Source organism: Lacerta agilis, chromosome 4 (assembly GCF_009819535.1).
Source record: "Lacerta agilis isolate rLacAgi1 chromosome 4, rLacAgi1.pri, whole genome shotgun sequence".
Lineage (NCBI taxonomy): Eukaryota > Metazoa > Chordata > Lepidosauria > Squamata > Lacertidae > Lacerta > Lacerta agilis.
In genome coordinates, this window is record NC_046315.1 from 49514508 (window position 1) to 49536554 (window position 22047).

General features: G+C 40.2%; 1 protein-coding gene across 8 annotated transcripts in view; it reads right to left on the minus strand.

The window, feature by feature from the left end:
• The window catches only part of TIAM1 (TIAM Rac1 associated GEF 1), a 176710-nt gene that overhangs the window by 32820 nt on the left and 121843 nt on the right, over window positions 1-22047 (minus strand). For all 8 annotated transcript variants that reach the window (XM_033146906.1, XM_033146905.1, XM_033146900.1 and 5 more), the window contains 8 exons: window positions 18262-18434; window positions 15417-15650; window positions 12788-12973; window positions 9849-9995; window positions 9187-9261; window positions 6794-6964; window positions 1578-1682; window positions 48-129 (listed from right to left, as the gene is read on the minus strand). In XM_033146906.1, the coding sequence (XP_033002797.1) occupies window positions 48-129; window positions 1578-1682; window positions 6794-6964; window positions 9187-9261; window positions 9849-9995; window positions 12788-12973; window positions 15417-15650; window positions 18262-18434 (1173 nt within the window). The remainder of the gene's footprint in view (window positions 1-47; window positions 130-1577; window positions 1683-6793; window positions 6965-9186; window positions 9262-9848; window positions 9996-12787; window positions 12974-15416; window positions 15651-18261; window positions 18435-22047) is intronic.

Consider the following 22047-nt stretch of genomic DNA (forward strand, 5'->3'; position numbering starts at 1 on the left):
AAAATCATGCTTAGTAGATATGAAAAGGGTGTGTGTGTCAAACTCACCATAGTTATCAGACGACGTGTCAGATTTTTCAATCCGAATTTTCTGAGTAATTTTCTCACAGATTTCAATTTCTTTATACAACTGAAAATGCAAAAAGAGAGAGTGAGAGTCTGTTGAGAGGACATATATTGTCAGTTGTTACTTTTTCACACAGTATTCTTTTAATACCATATTAAGAGTGAAGACAGAGATATCTAAAGGAGAACAGCAGCAATGTGAAGAGAATTTTTCATTTTTCATTTTGTATTGTTATGTTGTGAACAGCCTTGTGTTCTTCAGATGAAGGGCAGTATACAAATTTAATAAATAAATTTAATAAAAATAATAACTTGGCAGATCGTACTGCTAAATTAAATACCGGTTCACAATGTCACTGTTGGCAGAAGGTGGTGGAAGAGGGATAGGTGTGCACTGAGAAGCAAGCTGAACTGCATGGACTACATATGCATATGTATACTTGTATACTCTGGTATACTCATAGCATTTCTAAAGAACAACAGCAAATTACTGCAGAAGTGTTAAGCTTCATTTTCAGCCATTTAGATTTGCAGCCACAATCCTAGATTTCTCCTCAGAAGCAAGCTCTACTGAGCTCTATGGGACTCACTCCAAGGCAAGCACATACAGTCGTACCTTGGTTCTCAAACAGAATCTGTTCCGGAAGTCCAACTTCTGAAAATGTTCAAAAACCAAGACACAGCTTCCTGCACTCAATCGGAACTCATGGAAGATGCGTCGGACATTCAGCTTCCAAGAAAAGTTTGAAAACCGGAATGGCAGTTTGTGGCGTTGAGGAGCCAAAACATTCGGGTCACAGGGCGTTTGAGAACCAAGGTACAACTGTATAAGATTGCTGCCTTGACCTCAGAAATAAAAGCACATAATTTCCCTTTTATCCAGTCATCCTACTATTCATCTCCACTGGGGGTCAGCATCTACCATCTTTCTCATTGCATCAGAAATCCACATTTCTTTTCTCCATCTTGCTTGGCAGAGACCACCCTGCAATGTCCATGGAAGCTTTCACAATGATGCTCCCTCTGTCTGAGAAAACTTAGGCCCTTCTTTCAATATATACCAATCACAAGCCATGAATTTTTACTACACTGCTTAAAAGTGAATTACTAAAATTAGTGTCTCATATAGAAATTAAGAGTGTTGGACTAGGACTAGGAGACCTTGGTTCAAACCCTCATCCAGCCTTAAAGCTTGCTGAGTAGCCTTGGGCCAGTCTCTAAACTACCCCACAGGGTTGTTGTGAACATAAAGAGGAGGGGGGAACATTTATACCTCTATGTGCTCCTTGAAGGGTAGAATTCAAGTGTAATAATAACAGCAATAATATCAGTATCAGAATCTTTTGTTCCACCATCACAAGTAAATTATCTTGTGCTACTAGTTTAAAGTCATTGATATTTATGAGTATCAATAGCTTGCAATTAATTACCAAAAAAGACCAAGCACTACAACAGGAGTCTTTTTCTCACAAGAAACGTTGCACAGAATTATTATTGAAGGGTGAGCATTACCAATTCATAAATATCCTCTTCTGGCTTTGGTATGTAGGATTGCATTTGGTTTTCCATCAGGAACTTAAGTCGTAGATAGTGAGCTGAGTAATCCAGCTGATGTGCCTGAAAGGGGGAAAAGGGGGTGGGAGTGGGGAGAAGGTTACTGCAAGATATAGATAAGAGCACAAGTAACCATTTTCTTTTCGTGAAAGATGTTCCTGTAAAATGAAGGGAAGGTCTTCTTGCTTAAAAGGATGTTTTATAAAGATATTGTCTAAACAACCCCTGAAAAATTCTTTATTTGCCACTCAGAAAAGAAATGCTCGCTTATCCCCGTCTCGATATTGCAAAGATAACAGCATTCCTCTGAGTGGGAAGCCCTGCTGAAGTCCAGCTCTGCTCACCTACAGTGTGGATGAAAATACTGCTTATACTTAGCATAGATAAGAAGTTAATTGTATCATAGGAAAAGGCAACAGCTTGCTCCTAAAATCTAACATATACAGTAGGAGACCAGGGTTGCTACTTTCTGAATCTCACCAAATTTTGCCATCACGTTATCAAATACTTGCTAATTCTGAATGAAAAAGGCTCCTAAAATTCCAGGTATTACATAATATTATCCCAAAACAGATAACCATGAATGTGTTTACCAGATTCTCTCATTTTATTTTTTTTAAAAGAGTTAATTATATTTAGCTGGATGTTATAGCATTTGCATTTGCACTTCCACCTTCTTATTCCCTATTCCCTACAAGTGGAATTTATATATGATCACTATAAGAAGTGCCATTTTAGAATTATTTCAGAAATCTGAAGCAGTTGGGGAATCATAAAGCAAAGTCAAACAAGTGCAGCTTCAGCATTGCAGGGGGTTGGCCTAGATGACCTTTGGGACCCTTCCAGCTCTATGATTCTTTGATTCTCCTCACAATTAACAGAAGATCCATTAACAACAAAAAAATGGCCTGCAGAATGGGCCCACATCTGCCCTGAAGGTAATGAACGTCTGGCTGTCCAACTGCTGGCTGAAGTACTACCACACTATCCCTACCTCTGAACAAACAGCTGGCACTTCTGGTCCATTGAAGCTAAGTATACAGACACAACCACAACTCTTTTCCACAGCAGGTAAAAGGACAGCAGTGCAAGGAAAGGTTCAGTGTGGAACAGAAAGCCAACCCAGCTTCCCCTCCTGTGTTTAAAGGCTGACAGAAGGATTGGAACGTTTCTTCCCAAGGCTGGTGGCAGAGGTAGCAAGGCTGCATCTCTTTCAAAATTAAAACCCCACTAGTTCTCCAATGCTCTGGCCTTTGGGGAAATAACATAACAGCATCTGGGAGGGAAGGGAGAGCAAATGACCACTGCCATTCATCTACACACCTGAGGGCAATCATTACTAGCCTCAGGCTTGTAGCAAATTCTAAACGGAGCCACATCAGCTATTTCATATGACACTGAGTTAACATCAGTCCCAATGTGGCCTACTGCTTCCAAATCTGTTGTGAAGACAGCATCTCTCCTTGCCTATTAGCACAGTTTTTGACCTAGTCAAAAAGCTCTAGGTTGTTTTTAATTTACAGGCATCCCCTTCCTTCCCGCCCTCCCCCAACAAACCCAACAGAATTTGAACCGTTTTCAGCGTTGATGGAACTGGAAGTCAAGTCAGCTGCGTTATCAGTGAACAAAAAGACTTGGGGAAGCCTGCCGCTTGAGAAATGTTCAGAAATGAAACTTGACAAGGCAGCGCAAGAACAGGCAAACAAAACCACGTGAATGGAACCAATGACCCACTAGCCTCCTTCCGACAGCCTCTTTCTGTCAGTCAGCAATCAGCAAAAGCCTCGTGTACATTCCACAGCTCATTCAGCTTTAGAGCTGTCAGGAGAAGCGGTGACTGAAAGGCATGTCAGTGAGATTTAGTCCGACATGTTAATAGAACCTACAGGGACTAGTGTCCCAGGCAGCACCAGGCTAACCACACATACCGATGGCTATCTGCTGATGCACAGCAATTTCTAAACTATTTCCTTTCTTGTGTGTGGGGGGGAAACCATAGCTCTCCCAGAATAAGGGAGACCTCCAAGAAAAGGTTGGTTGCTATGCCTAGTGAAAGATGATGATGATGATGATGATGACGACGACGACGACGACGTTGTCATCGTCATCGTCATCATCATCTCTGGAACCCTACAATAATAAACTTCCTTAGTTTTGAAAATAGCGAGCTCATTATTAGAGATTCCCCAAACAGGAACACAGGAAACTGCTCTATGTCGAGTCAGACCACCGATCGTATAGCTCTGTGTTGTCTCTTTAGTGTCTGGCAGTGGCTTCTTTCGTGTTTCAAACTTTCTCAGCAAAACCTGGAGGTGCCCGGTATCGAACCCAGCAAAAATTGGGAACTGTTTTCAGCCTAATGGCTGCATTCCCTTCTGGCAACCTTCCAGCACCAGAGACAAAAGTGGGCAGAGCAAAGAATGTGAATTTTAACTTTGTACAGTGTAGTGGTTTCTACACATGCCCCTCTTTGTCCATCCAGGGTTGGAGAGGAGATACAGCTGAGGAGACCCCCGAGGGCCAGACCGAAAGGTCTGGAGGGGCAAGATTTGACCCTCTGGGTCTGAGGTTCACCTCTTTTATATAAAGCATGGGTTCTACCACTGAGCTACCTTTGTCCCGCCACCCCAATGCTCAATACACAGCACACTACCCAGACAATCAATACAGTTACAGTAGGACAGTAATCTTGAGCATCTATTCAATCTAGCATTTGAAACCCTTGGGTTCCCACTGTCAAGGGAAGATTTACAACATGGGGAATCTTAACAACACAATCTAGAGCATGAAGGAGTTCACATGAAATGTAGAGCTTGAAATATTTACTATACCAGAACTCGACTGGTTCTCAGATGGCAGATGGCAAACTGATGTGAAATGATGTGGATCAGAGAATTAAAGGAAAAAGAATGAGCTGAATACAAGAGACAGAAGAAAGAGATTTATTATTAGATGTTACAGGAAAGAATGCAACCATAAGCATTTCCCTAAGCTGATAATTTGGTACGGAAAGAAGCAGATTCACAGCTTGAACCACAAATCAGTTTAGCCAAGTGGACTTGATTAATACAGTTCCAACTGTGGCCCAATAGGTTTGTGGCTTAAAGCCTAAAAAGAAGTAGAACATGGACTTAGGAATTTATCTTCACAAAATGCAAAGTAAAGGGAAAAGAGCAGTCAGTATCTGTTGGCTGAGAATCTGGCTTACTGCTTATGTAAAAGTTCTAAAAATAAAATGATTGCTAAGAACATTTTATAATTGTTGCCTATTGTGTCTTTTTTAAAGGTGTCATCTGCCTTTGGTTACAATGAGACATTTCTCACCGAGAACGTCAGTAGTCTCCAGAAATTCATTTGCCAGTGAATACAATATATAATTACCCATAAAAAATGCTTTTCTTCATACCTTCTGTGCAACACTGGGCTTTTCTTTAAAAGCCATAAAGTTATGTTTCTGAAGGCATCATTTGAATATGAAAGATTCAAAGTGTTAAACAAATTGCTTTAAGGGTTTCAGTTTAGTTGGTTAGTGGATGTTACAGGGGATGGACTTACATTTACCTTCCTGCCACAGCGGTACCTATTTATCTGCTTGCACTGGTATGCTTTCAAACTGCTAGGTTGGCAGAAGCTGGGACAGAGCAATGGGAGCTCACCCCGTTGTGCAGATTCGAACCACCAACCTTCTGATCGGCAAGCCCAAGAGGCACAGTGGTTCAGACCACAGCGCCAGCCGCATCCCTTTGTCCCATACTTAAAAGAATCCAACACTACAACTCAGAAAACAGATTAGTTAAATTTGTTGCAACCCAGCTAACAGATATCTTTATCTGAAAATTCCTTCCTCCTCCCCCCCCCAAACCAACAATTCACAAATTGTGACAGTCAGCAAACAATCCCACTAATATCTACTATGATACAATCTTTCATGGCTAATCTAAGTGTGGAAATAGAGAATGTGTCACAGTACTAGAGGAAATTTCAAATGCTACTTGTATGCAGATTCAAGACCAATTTCCATGTTTGTATAGATAGATGGATAAGTTGTTAATCCTAAAAAATACACCTGAGAATCCAGAAGTATATGAATTCTTGTGCTGATTACAATGCAGTGAGGTGCATATATCACACTCACAGTATACCTGAGTTCTGTCAATTTAGTTTAACTGAATACCAAACTTTAATTCAAAAAGTATGAAGTTTGAAAAGTTTTGTTGCTTAGTGTGGAAACTGATAGAGAAGATACAGATGAAAAATAGGTGAATCACATGAGAAAGTAATAGAACATACTTAACTGAACGACAGACAAAATGTTTTGCTGAATATACAAATATAATCAATGGAAGCACATTGGAAGGGCATTGGCGCAAAGTTCATTATTCAAATGTGAATAAAAAATTAGACCAAAATGCTCTGGGAAAAATTCATTTCAACAGAGCTCACCCACTTTTCCAGTGGATAACGCCATTAAGTTCAGGTACCACAGGTGACAGGAATACACAGCAAGAGGGTATATAAAACCTCAAAGTTATACATAAATACAAAATAAAAATGATTCAGCATGAAAGAGCTCCAGTGCAAACAATAAGCTCCCATTCATGTAAAGCTTCCACCATTACTTAAATGGAAGGGATGGCTCAGCACGTGTGGAAAAGAGTGCGACTGAAACATTTACAGACCTCTGCACCGGAACATCGCTATTTGGATTTTGAACATATTAATTTTAACCAAACTCACAATTATATGTGTATATATATTACACATATATAATTCTATTAAAACTTGTGCTGAAATGATAATAGCATAGGAGAATATAGGCACAAGCTACAAATAAATGCTGAGAAGTCAAAATAAAATAAAAATTTAAATCTTAAAATTTAAATCTTCCATAAGGAGTGAGAATTTCAGGATGGTTTTTAGGATGTGCAATGACAAACATTTCCATACACATATGGTTGTCACAGATTGCAGATGATTCAAATGTGGGAAATCCATCCAGTTCTGCATTTTTGTGCAACTTTCCATTTTTTGTAAAATTAAACCACAGGACGGCTCATTATAGTTGGAACACTCTGGAACTGGGAGGGGGGAGGGGAGTAAAATGGCTATAATCACAATTTCAAATAATTGTAGAAAATTCAAAAATCTATTTCCTATAGTGTTTCTTTTTTTACCTTACAAATCATTTCCAGGACATCCCGTGTTGTGTCCCCTGGGTGAACTACCGTCAGAGCAGACTGGTTATTTGGCAGGCAGTACCAGGATGGTGTAAAATACTCATGAACCCAGATGTCAGAATCAGGATTATGTGGGTGGACTGTGGTGAGCGCCACTTCTTTTTCTCTCTGAATAGAAATGCACACAGTTATTAACACGCTTCTGCTCAAATACAACTGATTCATTTGCCAGTTAAACACAAATACAGGGCCACAAAGTATGCCTTTGTTTTCTATCAAATTAAATAACAAAATTAAAGCACTATATTATGGGTAGGGAGCTGACTTCCCTGAAGGCAACCCATTAAAACTCAACCCCCAGAGGATTGTCAGCTGGCCTCCAAGTTGCCAACTCCCTTTCTTCTTCTTTGACGTCTATCCACTCTGGTAAGGGATAATTATTTGATGCCTGCGTCCTTATTGCACATGCAATAGGAGAGTCAAGGGAGAAGTGTGCTTGCAAAAAATGCCTGGAATACATTGGACTTGGAACCGGGGGGGGGGGGGAATGTATGCACACACAAAAACCAAGAGGATAAATAAATCTAAGAAGAGACACCACTATTCTCACTATTCACAACAGAAAGAGTTGCACGTGTGAAAGTCATTGTGGATTTGGTTGAACTGCCCAGTGGCAACCTGCTGCATGCATTTAATTTTAATTTTAATTTTTTATTTATTTTGTAGGTTTAAGATAGACCCTGAGGAATATAATTCCAAGCAAGTGACAGATGTATGGAATTCTCATTAGTTTTAAATGCAATCACACACCCATTTGCTCGATTAAAAATATGCCCCCTGGCCCAGACTTAATGGTGCTTCATCTCAGTATTCTTTAGGGAGTTACAGGATAGGGCTGTAATTGGCAGAGCAGAAGTCTCTCTACAGTGTAGACATTGATCAAACACAGAGAACGGTGTGTTTATATGTCCTCATCAACCCAGATTAGCAGTGGTCTCTGTGAAGTCATTTTCCACATAAAAGTGAAATGTTCAAGCCCTGTCTTTACATATCAGGTTGCCTGCGCATTGCTATTGTTTGTGATATGCAAGTAATGTGAGGTTTCGCCACGTACAAAATAGTTTTGCGGCAGTGCTGAAATGCATATTGTTGCCAAAGTATTTTTGCCCTCATGAAAATCTAACACCTCTTCAGACAAAAAGGGCAGACTATGCTTGGCAGAATTAAGAGCAAAGTCATGTTTGGGGGCCTGGAGAATTGCTGAATGCAGGAAGGAGCCTTACTCTGAAGAAAGGGCAGCTGAGATCTTGAGAGGGCAAATATGGAGAACAGTTGTGGCGAGGAATCAAGGAATATCAGGAAGCGCTAGACTTGCCCCTAAAAGGAACCACCGCTGCATGCCTGGTTGTCCGGGCAAAGAAGCAATTACAATTATAATCTTAGTGACAATAATGTGGGATCCATATAAGAGGAAAGTATTATCCCTGTACATTCAGCTAAAGCCATTTCCCAATGGCTACTTCAGCTCTACAGAGCTTTGAGCACAGTAAACACAGCCCTGTAATTCCTCCTCAGATTTTTCTTGAACCCCTGGGGGGGGACTTTAATTTCAGAAACCAAATGAAACTCTCTGCAAATCCCTTCTGGAAGGTGGGAGGCTGAGTATTTGTTTTGTTTTTGTTTTTTAGAGTGGGGAACCTGTGATCCTCCAGATGTTGCTGGACTCCAACTCCCATCGGCCCTAGCTGGCATGGCCAATGATCAGGGATGAGAGTTATAGTCCAACAACATCTGGAGGGCCAAATTCCTGGCAGCATGTGCCTGACTACTGCTGGAGGAAGACTGCTGAACTGGACAAGTACTTTGCTCTGATCCACAAGAACAAATTACTACATTCTTACATGTCCTGATAAGAAAGAAAAAATCCTGCCTCCATCTTATTTATAGAGGCAGGTGTGAATATAGGTTATGGGGCAGAATTAAATTCAATCCTGATTAAAAAGTAGCTATTAAAAATGATTGACTAATAGGTCTTCTGATACAAGGAATTCCCCTCCCCCCCCCAATATTCTTCATAGACAAAGGTTTAATCAATGGTAGCATCGGCAAACAACAGAATCAGGATACTACCCACCTCCAGTGGCCAATGACCATGGAACCTACTGGCCTCTCTCACAGAAATACCATTGGAGGTTTGGAGCTGAACAGTGCCAAGCTCCCTCTACCTCTTCGCTTGGCCATGTTTCAAACAGGCTGACCTCTGGCTGACTCGCTCTTCCCTTCAATACTTTTACTTTGTCCTAAAGGAGTGGGCTTCATTCTAAAAACAGATTCACGAGCTAATTGAACTCCTTTGTGTAAATTAATAAAATGTTCTCTCTTTTTTTTACCTTGCTTTCTTGAACAGTGTCATCAAATATTCCTTCTAAAGATTTCTTTACAGAATCGGCTCCTTCACCAAACACCTGCAGAGGCACAGAACGTGCTATTTTAAATTACAATAGGATGATGCAAATGCTTTCTAAATTTGGAAAGATCTCATGTTACTGGGACAAATGAATAAGTGTTCAAGGGAGGAAATTATCATCTCAAATTAAAATTGGATAAAATTCCTTCCTGGCTAGGAAAATAGCCAAATGCAAATGGCTGTCTGGTCTAATCCAACAAGGGTGGTGGGCCCCATCTAAACCACGACCTACTGAGACCCATTCAGGGATGTGGAGGGAATCAGATCAAATGGAAAGTGGAGAAATGCAAGGCCAGAAAAGTGCACTTAAGAAACAGCTCATAAGCTGTGGTGAAATTCTAGCAATACTTCTAACAATTTATGAAGCGGTAACTCCAACTAGTGCCAGTCTCATCACCACCCCAAACACCCTGTGTGGGAAACCAAAGGAAGATGCTTACCAAGATCTGCCACACTTTGTTCCTATATTTGTGGAAATGCAAAGTTCAGAGATTGTAGAAAAATTATACCAGATCCCCCAAAACAGGTTGGAGCTCAGGATCCAACCAAGAAGTTTGCAATTTTTTCTCTCAAGAGGTAGGCTACCTGATTAATGCTTGGTCTCCCTTGCTTTTTCTTTGAAGTTGTGTCCAAACCCCAAAGAGAAGAGAAACGGCTTCTCCGTTTGCTTGCTGATCTCGACATCACCTGTGTTCTTCTTCTGACACCAGATTCGCCTGTGCGAGCGGCCACCTGTCAGGTGCATTAAAAGCCATTCAACAAAAGATACCACAATCAGAGCAAAGCTAGAGTGCCAGACCTCATAATTTTAATGAGGACCCATAGATGTTAAGGTGTGCCAAGATTTTTAAAGAAGTTTGTATAACTTATGTTGAATCAAAAATTACCTTGTATGTTCTGAGGACTGAGGTAGACATGGGGGGGGGGAGTCAACTAAGTTTTACTCAGAGGAGACCCATTGAAATCAATATACCTAACTTAGTATGTTCATTAATTTAAATGGGTCTGCGCTGAGTCCAACTTAACTGAATACCACCCATCATACTTCTTTTCAGAAATCTATCAGTTTAAACCCATTTTTGGTTTGACTTTTAGAGCCAGATACTAACACAGAGTAGAGTGATTCATTAGGACAAACTGCTGAACATTAACTATGTTTTACCATCAGCATCCATACACTAGATACATTTCATAGGTGGCAATCCTGTTACCATTCCTACGAATTACATAATACTATATAAACATCAATTGCTACTCTCAACAACAACAGGCCATTGTTTTCTCATCAAGGACTACTGCTAGCAGAAATTCCAAGTTATATTTTATTCTGAAAGCAAATTAAGGTAGCATCACTTGGGCAGAGGACAACATTTTATACACCTGGGATTTTTCTCCCAACTGGTGAGTCCAAGTGGAATCACTAGGTCGCCTATGTGGTCATTTTGTGAAAGACAGAGCAACGAAAGGTATGACAAGGATGACTTATTATTGGAGCGCAGTTGGGAAATGAAACCAGTGTGGCTATGCTGTATTACGGAGAGAGCCCAGGGAAAGAGCTATGTAACACGAGTAAGAGCAATTTAATACGAAAGCATCCTTTAGCTATAAGAGTTTATGAGTTAACAGCACTTCCGTCAGTAACCCCTAGAGGGCAAACTGAGACAAAACAACAACAAAGCACACCCTCTTTAAATTGGGGCAGAGAAAAGGAGTTACTTCACTCCTAGGTTACTTCCACTTTTGCCTCCCCAGCACCTTATCCTCTTGGTCTCTCTCTCCAGGGGCTCAGTCTCCATGCCTGCCTGCTCTCTAGCTCTGTGGGGCTCTCAGCTGCCTCTCTTGCTTAGGTGGCTTAGAAAGACTATCTCTGGTGCCCAGCACTCTCCATCTGCTCCTTCCCTCTGAGAAGCAAACAGAATGTATTCAAATTGCCTTTCACACACAGACACATTTTGGCTGCCCCTTCCACTCTGTTCTGGCTGCAGCTGCGGTGAAGGTGGGCTCAGGGATAGGTCATTCTCTTACACAGCCTGAAATAGGTTTGGTGGTGAGGATGCCACAGCTCACTACAAACATAACTGGATAACTTCTCATTTTATTTATACATTATCCTCTTTCAGCATGATGAGCTGAGACCAGTTAAGTTATACTTTTCTGGATAAAGTATTATTAAAACTATTAATTTGTTATCCAAAAGATTTACACGACCAAATCACAACACTAGCAGAAATAATGTAAAGGGTACCATAGATTATTATTTCCACTTTTCAACTAAAATAATTACCAAACTGGTTTTCCAACTATTGCTTACGCAGTAATTGACTCAGTGGTAGTTACCGGTACTTCTATAATATATCTGTGTGGGTTGTGAGTGTGCATGTGGGTGAGCATACTGAAGCATTGTTACTGGTGACGGAAGCAGAAAATATACCCTATAGTAAACAAAAGAATGCACATGAGTACCTGAAAAGACTCAAGTGTCTGTACAAGTCAAGCAAGCTGGAATTGTTTGCCAAATGGAATTCAAGGTGAACAAGTGCAAAGTGATGCACACTGTCGTAATAATAATAATAATAATAATAATAATAATAATAATAATCAAAAAATCAGATATGCGCTCATGGGGTATGAATTGATGGTGGTTGAGCGACTCCCCTATGAAGAAAGGTTGCAGCATTTGAGACTTGTCAGTTTGGGGGAAAGGCAAGTAAGTGGTGACATGAAATTACACACTGCAGGGAGAAAGTGGATAGCTAAAAGCCCACCCTGCCCAAGAATTCATGGACATCCTATGAAGTTGAACACTGTAATATTCAGGACGGATGAAAAAGTACTTCTTCATGCAGTACACAGGAGGCAGGGATAGCCACCAACCTAGATGGCCTTAAAAGAGGGTTAGACAAGTTCATGGAGGAGGAGAGGGCTATTGAAGGCCATGACAGCTATGCTCTGCCTCCAGAGTTGGAGATGTAATGCTTCTGAACAGCCATTGCTGGAAACCACAGGAGGGGAAAGTGCTCCTATGCTCGAATCCTGTTCGCAGGCTTCCCACAGGCATCTGGTTGGCCACTGAGAGGAAAGAAATAGATGGACTATTGGCCTGATCCAGCAGGCTCTTCTCATGTTCTCACCATTAACAATGAATGAGAACGATAGCCTTTATAATAATGAATGGCAATAAAAAGGATTCTAGCATCCAAAATATATAAAACATATTATTATTATTATTAGTAGTAGTAGTAGTAGTAGTACTACTACTACTAATAATAATAATAATAATAATAATGTTATGTCTTTGAGATGTTAAGACTGGTTCAAATTTTTCACCCCAAAAATCCAAAAATATTTGGAGACAGAAAAGAGATAGCACTCAGGTTTTTGCTGACAGCAGAGACCAAGCACAGACTTATATCACCAAAATGTACAGAGGTTGCACAGCAACAGCACTCAGTTAACCTTCTTATAAAAGCACCAAGTGATTTCTATTTTAGCAACAATAACCTCTGGCATCAGTTTAAACTCACCAGTGCATGAAAAGAAGACACTGAAAAGATTCCAAGACGGCCCATTGCATCTTTAGTTGGGCGACTTGCAAACGCGAGCAACGTTTTTGGATTTGGCAGTTCCCCACCCTGGAGGCTAGCTAAGTAGCAACGATACCGAAAGAGATCCATTTGGAACTGTTCCAGGTTTTGTTCCCAAACAAAGATCTAGAAGAAGAAAAAGATCACAGAGGTAAATAAACATTGAAGTCCATATGATACCATATAATAACACACAAGTATAGATACCAGATTTTATAAAATTGTCTTCCACTGTCCAAATTTATTATATTTATAAGGGGGATTTAGATCTAAGTTGGAGCAAAGTTAGCATCTTTATTTTCAAAGGGGGAGACATCCGAATACAACTATTACTTTGATACGATGCTAATAACATTAAAATTCTGGTTTTAATTTCCTCTTTATTGCAGCTGGATTCTCCTCTCACCAAGAGAGTGTTTTTATGAAACACAATAGAGGTATGAAGACACCAGAACTACAGCAAAAAAAAAAATAAAAAAAAAATCCCTAGGCTGTCAGCAGCAGCAGCTTAAAAAGCAATGAAGTTTGTCATTGTACTAAAGAAAATGAATAAAACACACTGGGGGATACATTAACATCTGTCAGATGCAGAGCAGAATGCCACCATCAGCCTGTGCCGTGCAGATTGCTAGTAGGAAACACTTTGAAAAGGATAGAAATCTCCATAATACTGCATAGTTTTTCTTTGGTTAACATTCTAGTTACATTTAGAGGCCTGGTTAAAGAGCTGCTGCAGCTCAGCAAAGGGGGCTCCATATGTTCCTTTCCATGATTAACACTGCAATCGTAAGTACACTTACTCAGAAGTAAGGCTTGGTGAACTCAATGGGGCTTGCTCCCTAGTAAATATCACACCATGAGAAGCCCACAAGCAGGACATGAATGCAATAGCATTTTTCCACTTGTGTTCCTTAGCAACTAAGTTTCAGAGACATAGGGCCTCTGAAGCAGGAGGAGATGCATGGCCATTGTGCTTAGTAGTCATTGATATCCTCCAAGAATTTGTTTGATCTGCTTTTAGACAAGGATGTGGCAGATCATCTGCTGTGCATGCAGAAGGTACCAGTTCCAATTGCTGGCATCCCCAGGTAGGGTGGGGAGACCTCCCTGTCTGAAACCTGGAGAGCTTCTGCCAGTCTGTGTAGACATCACTTGGGAAGACCGGTGAACTAATGCCAGTGTACTGGAAGAAGCAAAGATCACCAGTGTCGAAGCAATGATTCTTCAACATCAACTTCCTTGGACTTGTCATGTTGTGCAGATGCCTGATTATCATCTTCCAAAGCAACTACTCTATTCGGAACTTAAAAATGGAAAGCGTAATGCTGGTGGTCAACACAAGAGGTTTAAAGACTCTCTCAAGGCAAATCTTAAAAAATGTAGTATAAACACAGACAGCTGGGAAACATTGGCCTGCAAGTGCTCCAATTGGAGAACAGCCTATACCAGAGGTCGGCAACCTCCGGCCCATGGGCTGGATGCGGCCCACGAAGGCCGTTTTATCAGCCCACGAGCCACCCGCAAACTGAGCCGCCCACTCGACAAGCCCCCCACGCGCTGCACTAAACCAGCACAGCGTGGCGACTTACCAAGTGGTGCCAGAAATGGCATCTGCTCATGCACAGATACCAGAAACCGCGTCTGTGCATGTCCAGATGCTGAAAATCGCTTATGCGCAGGTGTGATTTTCAGTGTCTGGGCATGCGCAGAAGCGATTTCCGGCACTGTGGACATGCGCAGACGCAATTTCCGGCATCACACTGCGCATTTCTGGCCCACAGATGATCTCCGTGGGATCGATCCGGCCCATGGCCAGAAAACCTTGCCGACGCCTGGCCTATACCAAAGGCGTCATGGGTTTTGAAGATGCTTGAACTCAGGTAAAAGGGAGAAATGTGCTAAGAGGAAGGCATGCTTGGCAAACCCTCACCGTGATCAAATCCTGCCTGAAAGCCTATGCCCCCACTGTAGAAGGACATGTAGATCCAGAATTGGCTTCCACAGTCACTTATGGACACACTGTTAAGACCATGTTCATGAAAGACAATCTTACTCAGCTACGAGTGATCGCCAAAGTCGAAGAAGACCAACCATGGGTTTGACTCAGTAAATGCAGGTTCCTATGTTCCCTTCCTTAAGGCTACAAATTGACACTGCAATTGTAAGACAGATATTTGCCATCAGAGTAAATTTTCTTTTAGTCAAGTCAGCTGAACGTTGCCAAATTCAAATTGGAAGTATAAGGTACAGAAGATGACCAGAGGCAAGGCTCCACGGGGGAAGAAGCTTCTGAAGCACCATTAGCAACGCCCATGCAAGCAACACAGTTGAAAAAGAAAGCAGAAAGTCCCATGGATCTTCAGTTTTACACCTGCTACTTGAGATCATAACAGTTGCTCTGTACTACCGTGTTGTTTATTCTGGTGTTGTGTTGTTTTTAGGACTTTTAAATTCAAATTATTTAATAAAAACAATTTTATTTAAAGTAGGACAATAACTGTAGCAGACACTTGTGGACAACTGAATTTTATTTTATAGCCATATATTTAATGAATGAAAGTGAGGTTACCTGATCAAGAATTGTCTTCTTCTTCTTAGAGTCTCTGACGGAAGACAAACTGAGGAAATGCATTTCCCCCATTTTCTTCATCTTCTCGTCCATATCAATCTTCTGCTCCAGTTTTTTAATCTCTGTTTTCAACAGCTTGACAGTGTCTTCTTTGTGGTGCTGTCGGGCCACTGCAGTCGCGCAAGCAGAATGAACTGCTGTAATCCAGTTCTCCAGTTCCGTTTGACTAGAAGTCTAAAAAACAGAGAAGCAGAATCCTATTGGTTAAAACATGCTGGGTTTGAAATGATTCCACTTCTATTCATCTCACTTATGAGACATGTGATTAAGAGGCATTCTACTCTTAATTTGCCCTTTTGAAATCAGCATTAGAATCAAAATCTTCACCAGTGCTTTATAGCTGCAGGAGGTTCCCTAGCAATGGCTCAGGAATTACCTTTTTATCCCATCGCAAATGCTACAATAATATTCGGCTCATCATTGAGCACAATGATTTAGACCTTGAGGTAACCAGAAAGCATGCCTGTATATTTTACAGCATGATAATTGCACAGCTAGTCCACTACAATTCATAAAATAATTAATGAACATGGTGCCCACTGATATCATAAGCTTAATGAAAACTATAGTGCTTTGTTGCTGAGAAAGCTTATAATCATTAATTATTATAGCCCCACAATACCTCTGTGTGACTACCAATGCTTTACAGCTGAAGAGGGAAACTAGTAATGAACAAAGCCCACATCAAAGAGCAAGCAACTAGATTTTGAGCCACAAGGCAAAATACTCTTGCTCACCAAGCAATGCTACCAAGCTGGATAGTAACAACAGCTCTTTTAGCTGTGGAAATCAGACAGAACAATCCTGATTCAAAATGTACAGAAACCTAGGAGTGAAGTTAATATTATAATGGATTTCCACCTCAAAGAAATCAGTCTTTGGTTACGGCAATGTTTTGACTGGGTGGTCAAACAAAGGGAACATTAATATTATTATGTTAAGTTGCAATGGGGAGGGGGGGGGAAGTGTAGGAGGCCAGACCCACTCAGCAAGTCTGGAAATGAGAAGGCCACTCTCCTTCCAAAGAAAAGGTGAAAGCCTACAAAGAAACTGCACACACCTGAAATACGAGCATGCAGTTTTAAGATGCAGTAAGCATCTGGCAACACCAAGGGACTTATAATGGCTCTGTGTAGACCTCATCACAGCTGCCTGGCTGAGAAGGAAATTAGTAGGAGGTGTGTGGTATGTTTGGATGCAAAAATGCAAGAAAAGGATTACAATGAAAAATATCCTTTGGCAGGACTGAAAGACCATTATTAATGTTGTTGCTGTTGTCGTCATCATTTTGAATTCAGTTACATCAGCAGTTTCTACCGAATGTAGAGAGTGGTAAATGAGATAAAAAACCGTCAAGAACTTGTACACAGAAAATTCTAAGCAGCAATTCCCGGTAAAGAAACTTATTTATTCTGTTTGCATGTTACTCTAAATGTACATGAATTATGTGGGCTAGACTATATTATTGCTAGCTCAAATGATGTACATGCTTTAGCGATTCTCTGCATAACACATCAAGCTTGTAGGCTACAGTAACTTGCCAATTATTTCCATAATTATGTCCAATTGTTCTTCCTCCCCTCTCATCCATCTCGTGTTTCAGCCTCAAAATCCTTTAGATTCAGAAGGGCTCCAACACACTGCAAACAAATAGCTTTACAATTCAAAAGAAAAGAACCCACTAATTCATTCTTTAAAAAAAAGAAGAAGTTCATTTTGTGCTCTTTCCCATGCGAGGTTACTGGAAAACCTAAGCTGATGTCTCAGCATGGAACTTGCAATAAATAAGGATCTATGTTGCCATAAAAGCCATGCACTCCATGCGACCTTTCTGCCCCTTCCACATTTGTTTTCTGAGAATCGAGGTTTCCCAAACAAAATGCATTTGTACAATTTTGCAGCAGTCGAAGTATATAGATACAACTGGGGAGGGTCTTCATGGTCTATTACACTAATGCTGTTTCCATATGTTCTTGTACTACCCCCCAGCCCAACCAAGTAGCCGCTCCAGTTTGGAAAATGCACTTCATGCATGAAGGAAGAAAAAAATCTCCCCCCCCCCATTAATGTAAATTATGGTACTATCATTTACTGCATATAGGAAAATAAACATAAGGCAGACAGATTAATTTTTAAAAGATAGACAGAAGGCAAAAGCATAACTCTTGAGGCTTTGTAGCCCCTATGCCTTTAGATATTAGGACTTGTTTGCCAATATCCAGTATCTAAGTGTCAATAAAAAACAATGGTGGAGAAAGTATAGATGTACCAGCGGTCTGGCTCTGTATAAGGCTGCTTCCTGTGTTCCTAGTTTGTACTGAGAAGCACAGTGTTCTATACTGATCTGCAACATAAAGAATTATTGGTCCGTGAAGTATATTTCCCCCAGATCTACTCAACCCTAAATATATTAACTGCACGTTTTACACATCTCCCTTTAGATCCTAGATATTATTTCCTTGTGGCAGAAGATGGTGCCCCAAATATGTCACAACATAGTGACTGCTCTACATAACATAGTCTGGCCTCCCTAAGAAACTGGAAGCAGATCTTTATCAACTCTAAGCTGAAGAAAGTCACAAAGCCATTTGGTTGCATATTGACACTGAAGTGTATTGGAACCTGCTACAAAAGCAAAGACTACCCGCTGATAAAATAATTAGGCCACTAAATAATCAGGTGTGAAGGTACCATCTTTCAGTTGCTGGGACACCATTTGGGTCTTTGCCTGAAGGAAGTGCAAAGAAAGAAAACAATTATGTAATGAACCAAGGACAGAACAAACCTGAAACAGAAAAGCATCACCAAGGGAATTGCTGAGGCAGAAAACATAGTCTTTCTTTGGGTGCTCAGGCACTGCTTGCACTATGCTGTTTTCCACCCAGACAGCATGTTTTGGGATGCTGTTGTGGTCTATTCCAGATCTGCCATCACTTTCGTAGAAGAATAATGTGCATCCTTAAGGAAAAACAGCAAAGTATTAGGAAACTGCATACCTGAACAAGATAACACTGCAACCCTGTATCAAGCTTAGCATCGAGTTTCATGTTTACAAGCTATACAATGTCAATATTTCAAAAAATAAAAAATCTTAACACATATGGAACCTGCAACAGTGTGGAGTGCTGCTTTCAACCATTCACACCTTCCTTCATAATACCCCATTCCATTTCACCTGGGTTCCTATCCCCATCTCCAAGAGTTAATCAGTATGCTGTGGCTGCTGAGCTCTCTGCAAGGGTTCCCCCTTGCTTTTTTGTATTTCTGCAAACCTTGAGACTCTTTCTACAATCCATCTTGTGTGTTGGCCCAATTAGCAAAGAGCACTCTCAGCTTGAACAACAGAAACGGAAAATGACGATGATTCCAGAAAAAGAATGCTTTAGCATGATACGACATTGCATAGGCAATTTATAATCTGTGACCCTCTGTGACTGTTTTTCACACATATCATGGGTTTCTCTACACGTCTCTTTCTCAAGAGCGCTTAGACAGTTGAAATTCCTTAATCACAGTACTCATTTGTACAGCATGCTCCAGAAAGTAATATGTTTTATATACATTTATATATGTTTTATAAATGCTGAATATATTTGTGTAAACTAATTGCTAAAAAGTTGTGGCCCTTCAAACCTGATATTGTTCTTCAAGTATTCATTTTTTCCTTAGCACTGGTTTGAAATTTAAAATAAACAATTTTTAAAAATCTCTTTGGCCAGGATTCTACAGATCTCTAACAAAAGTAACGTTACAACTAGCCTAGACAATAATAAAGCTACAACATATATTATCCTCAAATATACCCCTGCCAGTACTTCCTGAGGTCTAGACTGGTTCATGTGCAACCCTTCAACCTTCAAAATACTTTTGTGTGACTCAAAAGCAATTCTGAGACTTGAAGAACCAAAGGTTTTATTTTCAACGTGGCATTTCTAGTCTTGATCTACAAGCAGCTCCATGACACAGAAGCAAACATGCTACTGCTGTAATGCATGAAGCCGTCCTAAGGAGATGGAGATATGGAAAGGAACTTTCCGTTTGTCCTAGCATGGTTTCAAAATTTCATATGGTCGAATTTATATTGCCCCTACAATGCCTATGGCAATATGAGTATAGCCTCAATCAATCTATATAATGGTTGATGCAGGTTAATTCTTCTGTGGGTCCAAGGTGGACTGGCATTATAAACTCAGCTCCTCCCAGGGGGCTATGGGGGTTAAAGGCAGGTCAAATTGCAAATAAATTTGTGAAAGTAACAGGCCAATATTAAGTGAAAGTAAAACCAGTTGTTAAGGAGAAACAGACCTGAAACTGATTGGCTTTAATTATTTAAAAGGCTAAAATAAAACTGATGCCAGTTTCAATGTTTTATGGAGGTGAATAAACAGTCAGCATGTAAATAATTTTTAAGGAGTCCTTAAAGGCTAACAAATTTATTTTGGATTTTCTGGACTACAACCCACTTTTTCACATGCAGGAAATTATACGTTGAGTTGCACTTTTACATATGAACCCAAATTCATGTTAGCCTTTACCCATAGGCACAATTTAACATATTGTTTTTTATGCATCAACCTACGAAAAGGGGAAAGTTAGCATGCAAATACACTGATGCTTTAAAACTATGGTCTGAAAAACATTTCTTGCATCAATTGTACATGTTTTACACAATTAGATGTGTAAAAGTAAATATATTCTATTTGGGTGGAGCGGATGCTACTAACTGATGAAGTCCAAACTTTTTAAATGAACTTTGAGAAATTTTCTGAAAAGATAAATCTGAGCTCATTTTATGAAAAGGCAGCAGAAAACAACCCATAAGGTTTCCACTCTATTAGAATATTTTAGCTGGTGATCAATGTGTTGTTATCAACACAGAAACTAGTAGTTACTTAAGAGTTAAGGTAGACTTGTAAAACTTGGAAGGATAGAATTGAGGTTGCAATCCTGCACCTACTTATCTGCACCACTGATAATGATGACGATGACAATAATAATTATTATTATTATTTATACCCTGCCCATTTGGTTGGGTTTCCCCAGTCTCTGGCAGTTTACAGCATGTCTAAAAACATAATAAAAGCATCAAGCATTAAAAACCTCCTGAAACGCTGAACTCAATGTAACTTGTTTTGAATAGATATGTATAGGGTTGCAGTGAAAGCATTCATGCTTTATCATGTAAATAATAATAAACATCACTCTGGTTGCCTAACGCAAAATTCTAATTTTGTTTGGTTTTAAAATTCTACATAGATTTTCTGCTGTCAAGTAATCTGCGGTTACCATGTTAACCCAAGACTTACAGATACAATATTTTCAGCAAAAAGTACTTTTCAGCAAGACACAGCAGATGTTAACTTCAAAGCCTAAATACAAACATTATTAGAATGTTATTAAGCCTTGGTAATCCAAGAAACAAACAATCAGTGTAAGTCACACTTTAAAGTAACACCTCTTTTATGTTCCTCCTTCCCCCCTTCTTTCCTTCCAGATGGCTCTTTGTTTATTTGCACCACACCATCACACTCTCCCTTCTTGCTGCCTGGACTGGGATGATTATGGCCTCTTCCTTTGCTCAGTCAGCCATGGTAAGTGTCTGATCTGTTTCCCTGACCTCAGTTGCAATGTTAACATGCATTCAGCTTCTACACACTGCTGCTCCAGGCAATGCTCATTACCAAAAGGAATAATAGTGAAATCACAAGGCCCACCTTTTATTCCTTGGACTCAGCAAGTAACCTTCCCGTCTTTTGTGACCTTTCTGAACAATATAAAACAGAACTTGGTTGCAATGTGACTTCCCCCTTTTGATCTGCTTCGTTCAGGGTTCATTTTTTGTTTTACTTTGGTCTCAATACTTAAATAGATAGAATTAGAAAATGTATTTTAATTTGGAAGGAATCGTCCCAAACAGATCAAGTAAACCTATTTAGGTAACTGCTTGTCCTCAGCTTTCTCAGCCTGCTTAAGGGAGTAGATAAGACTTTTCAGAACTGTGGTTCTCACACTCCTATTTCCAAGCCCTAACGTTTTCAAATACATGTTCCATCTTAAGCGGAGAAGCAGAGGCAAAACCGCAAGAAGACTACCTACGTTCCATATGAGCAGATTCAGAACCATCTTACCTTGGCTACAGTTGCCAGACACACTGGCCCTATATGAAGAGCCAAATGGCCATAGATGAAGAGCCAAAGCATTTACTTTAAAGGACTGCCGTCACAGATTGGTTTCTAACATTCACTTTCATCTGCAGATCAAAGTGGATGAAGAATTCTGGTGGGTTTGAAATTATGCTTACAGCAAAAGCAGGGAAAATAAATAGCCAGTGGAAATAAAGACATGCTTAGATAAGCTCCATGTTGTATCTTGCCAGTTCCCATTACCTTTTACTGTCTAAACAAAATAGGAAATTCTTTCCAGTAGCACCTTAGAGACCAACTGAGTTTGTTCTTGGTATGAGCTTTCGTGTGCATGCACACTTCTCATACCAAGAACAAACTCAGTTGGTCTCTAAGGTGCTACTGGAAAGAATTTCCTATTTTGTTTCGACTATGGCAGACCAACACGG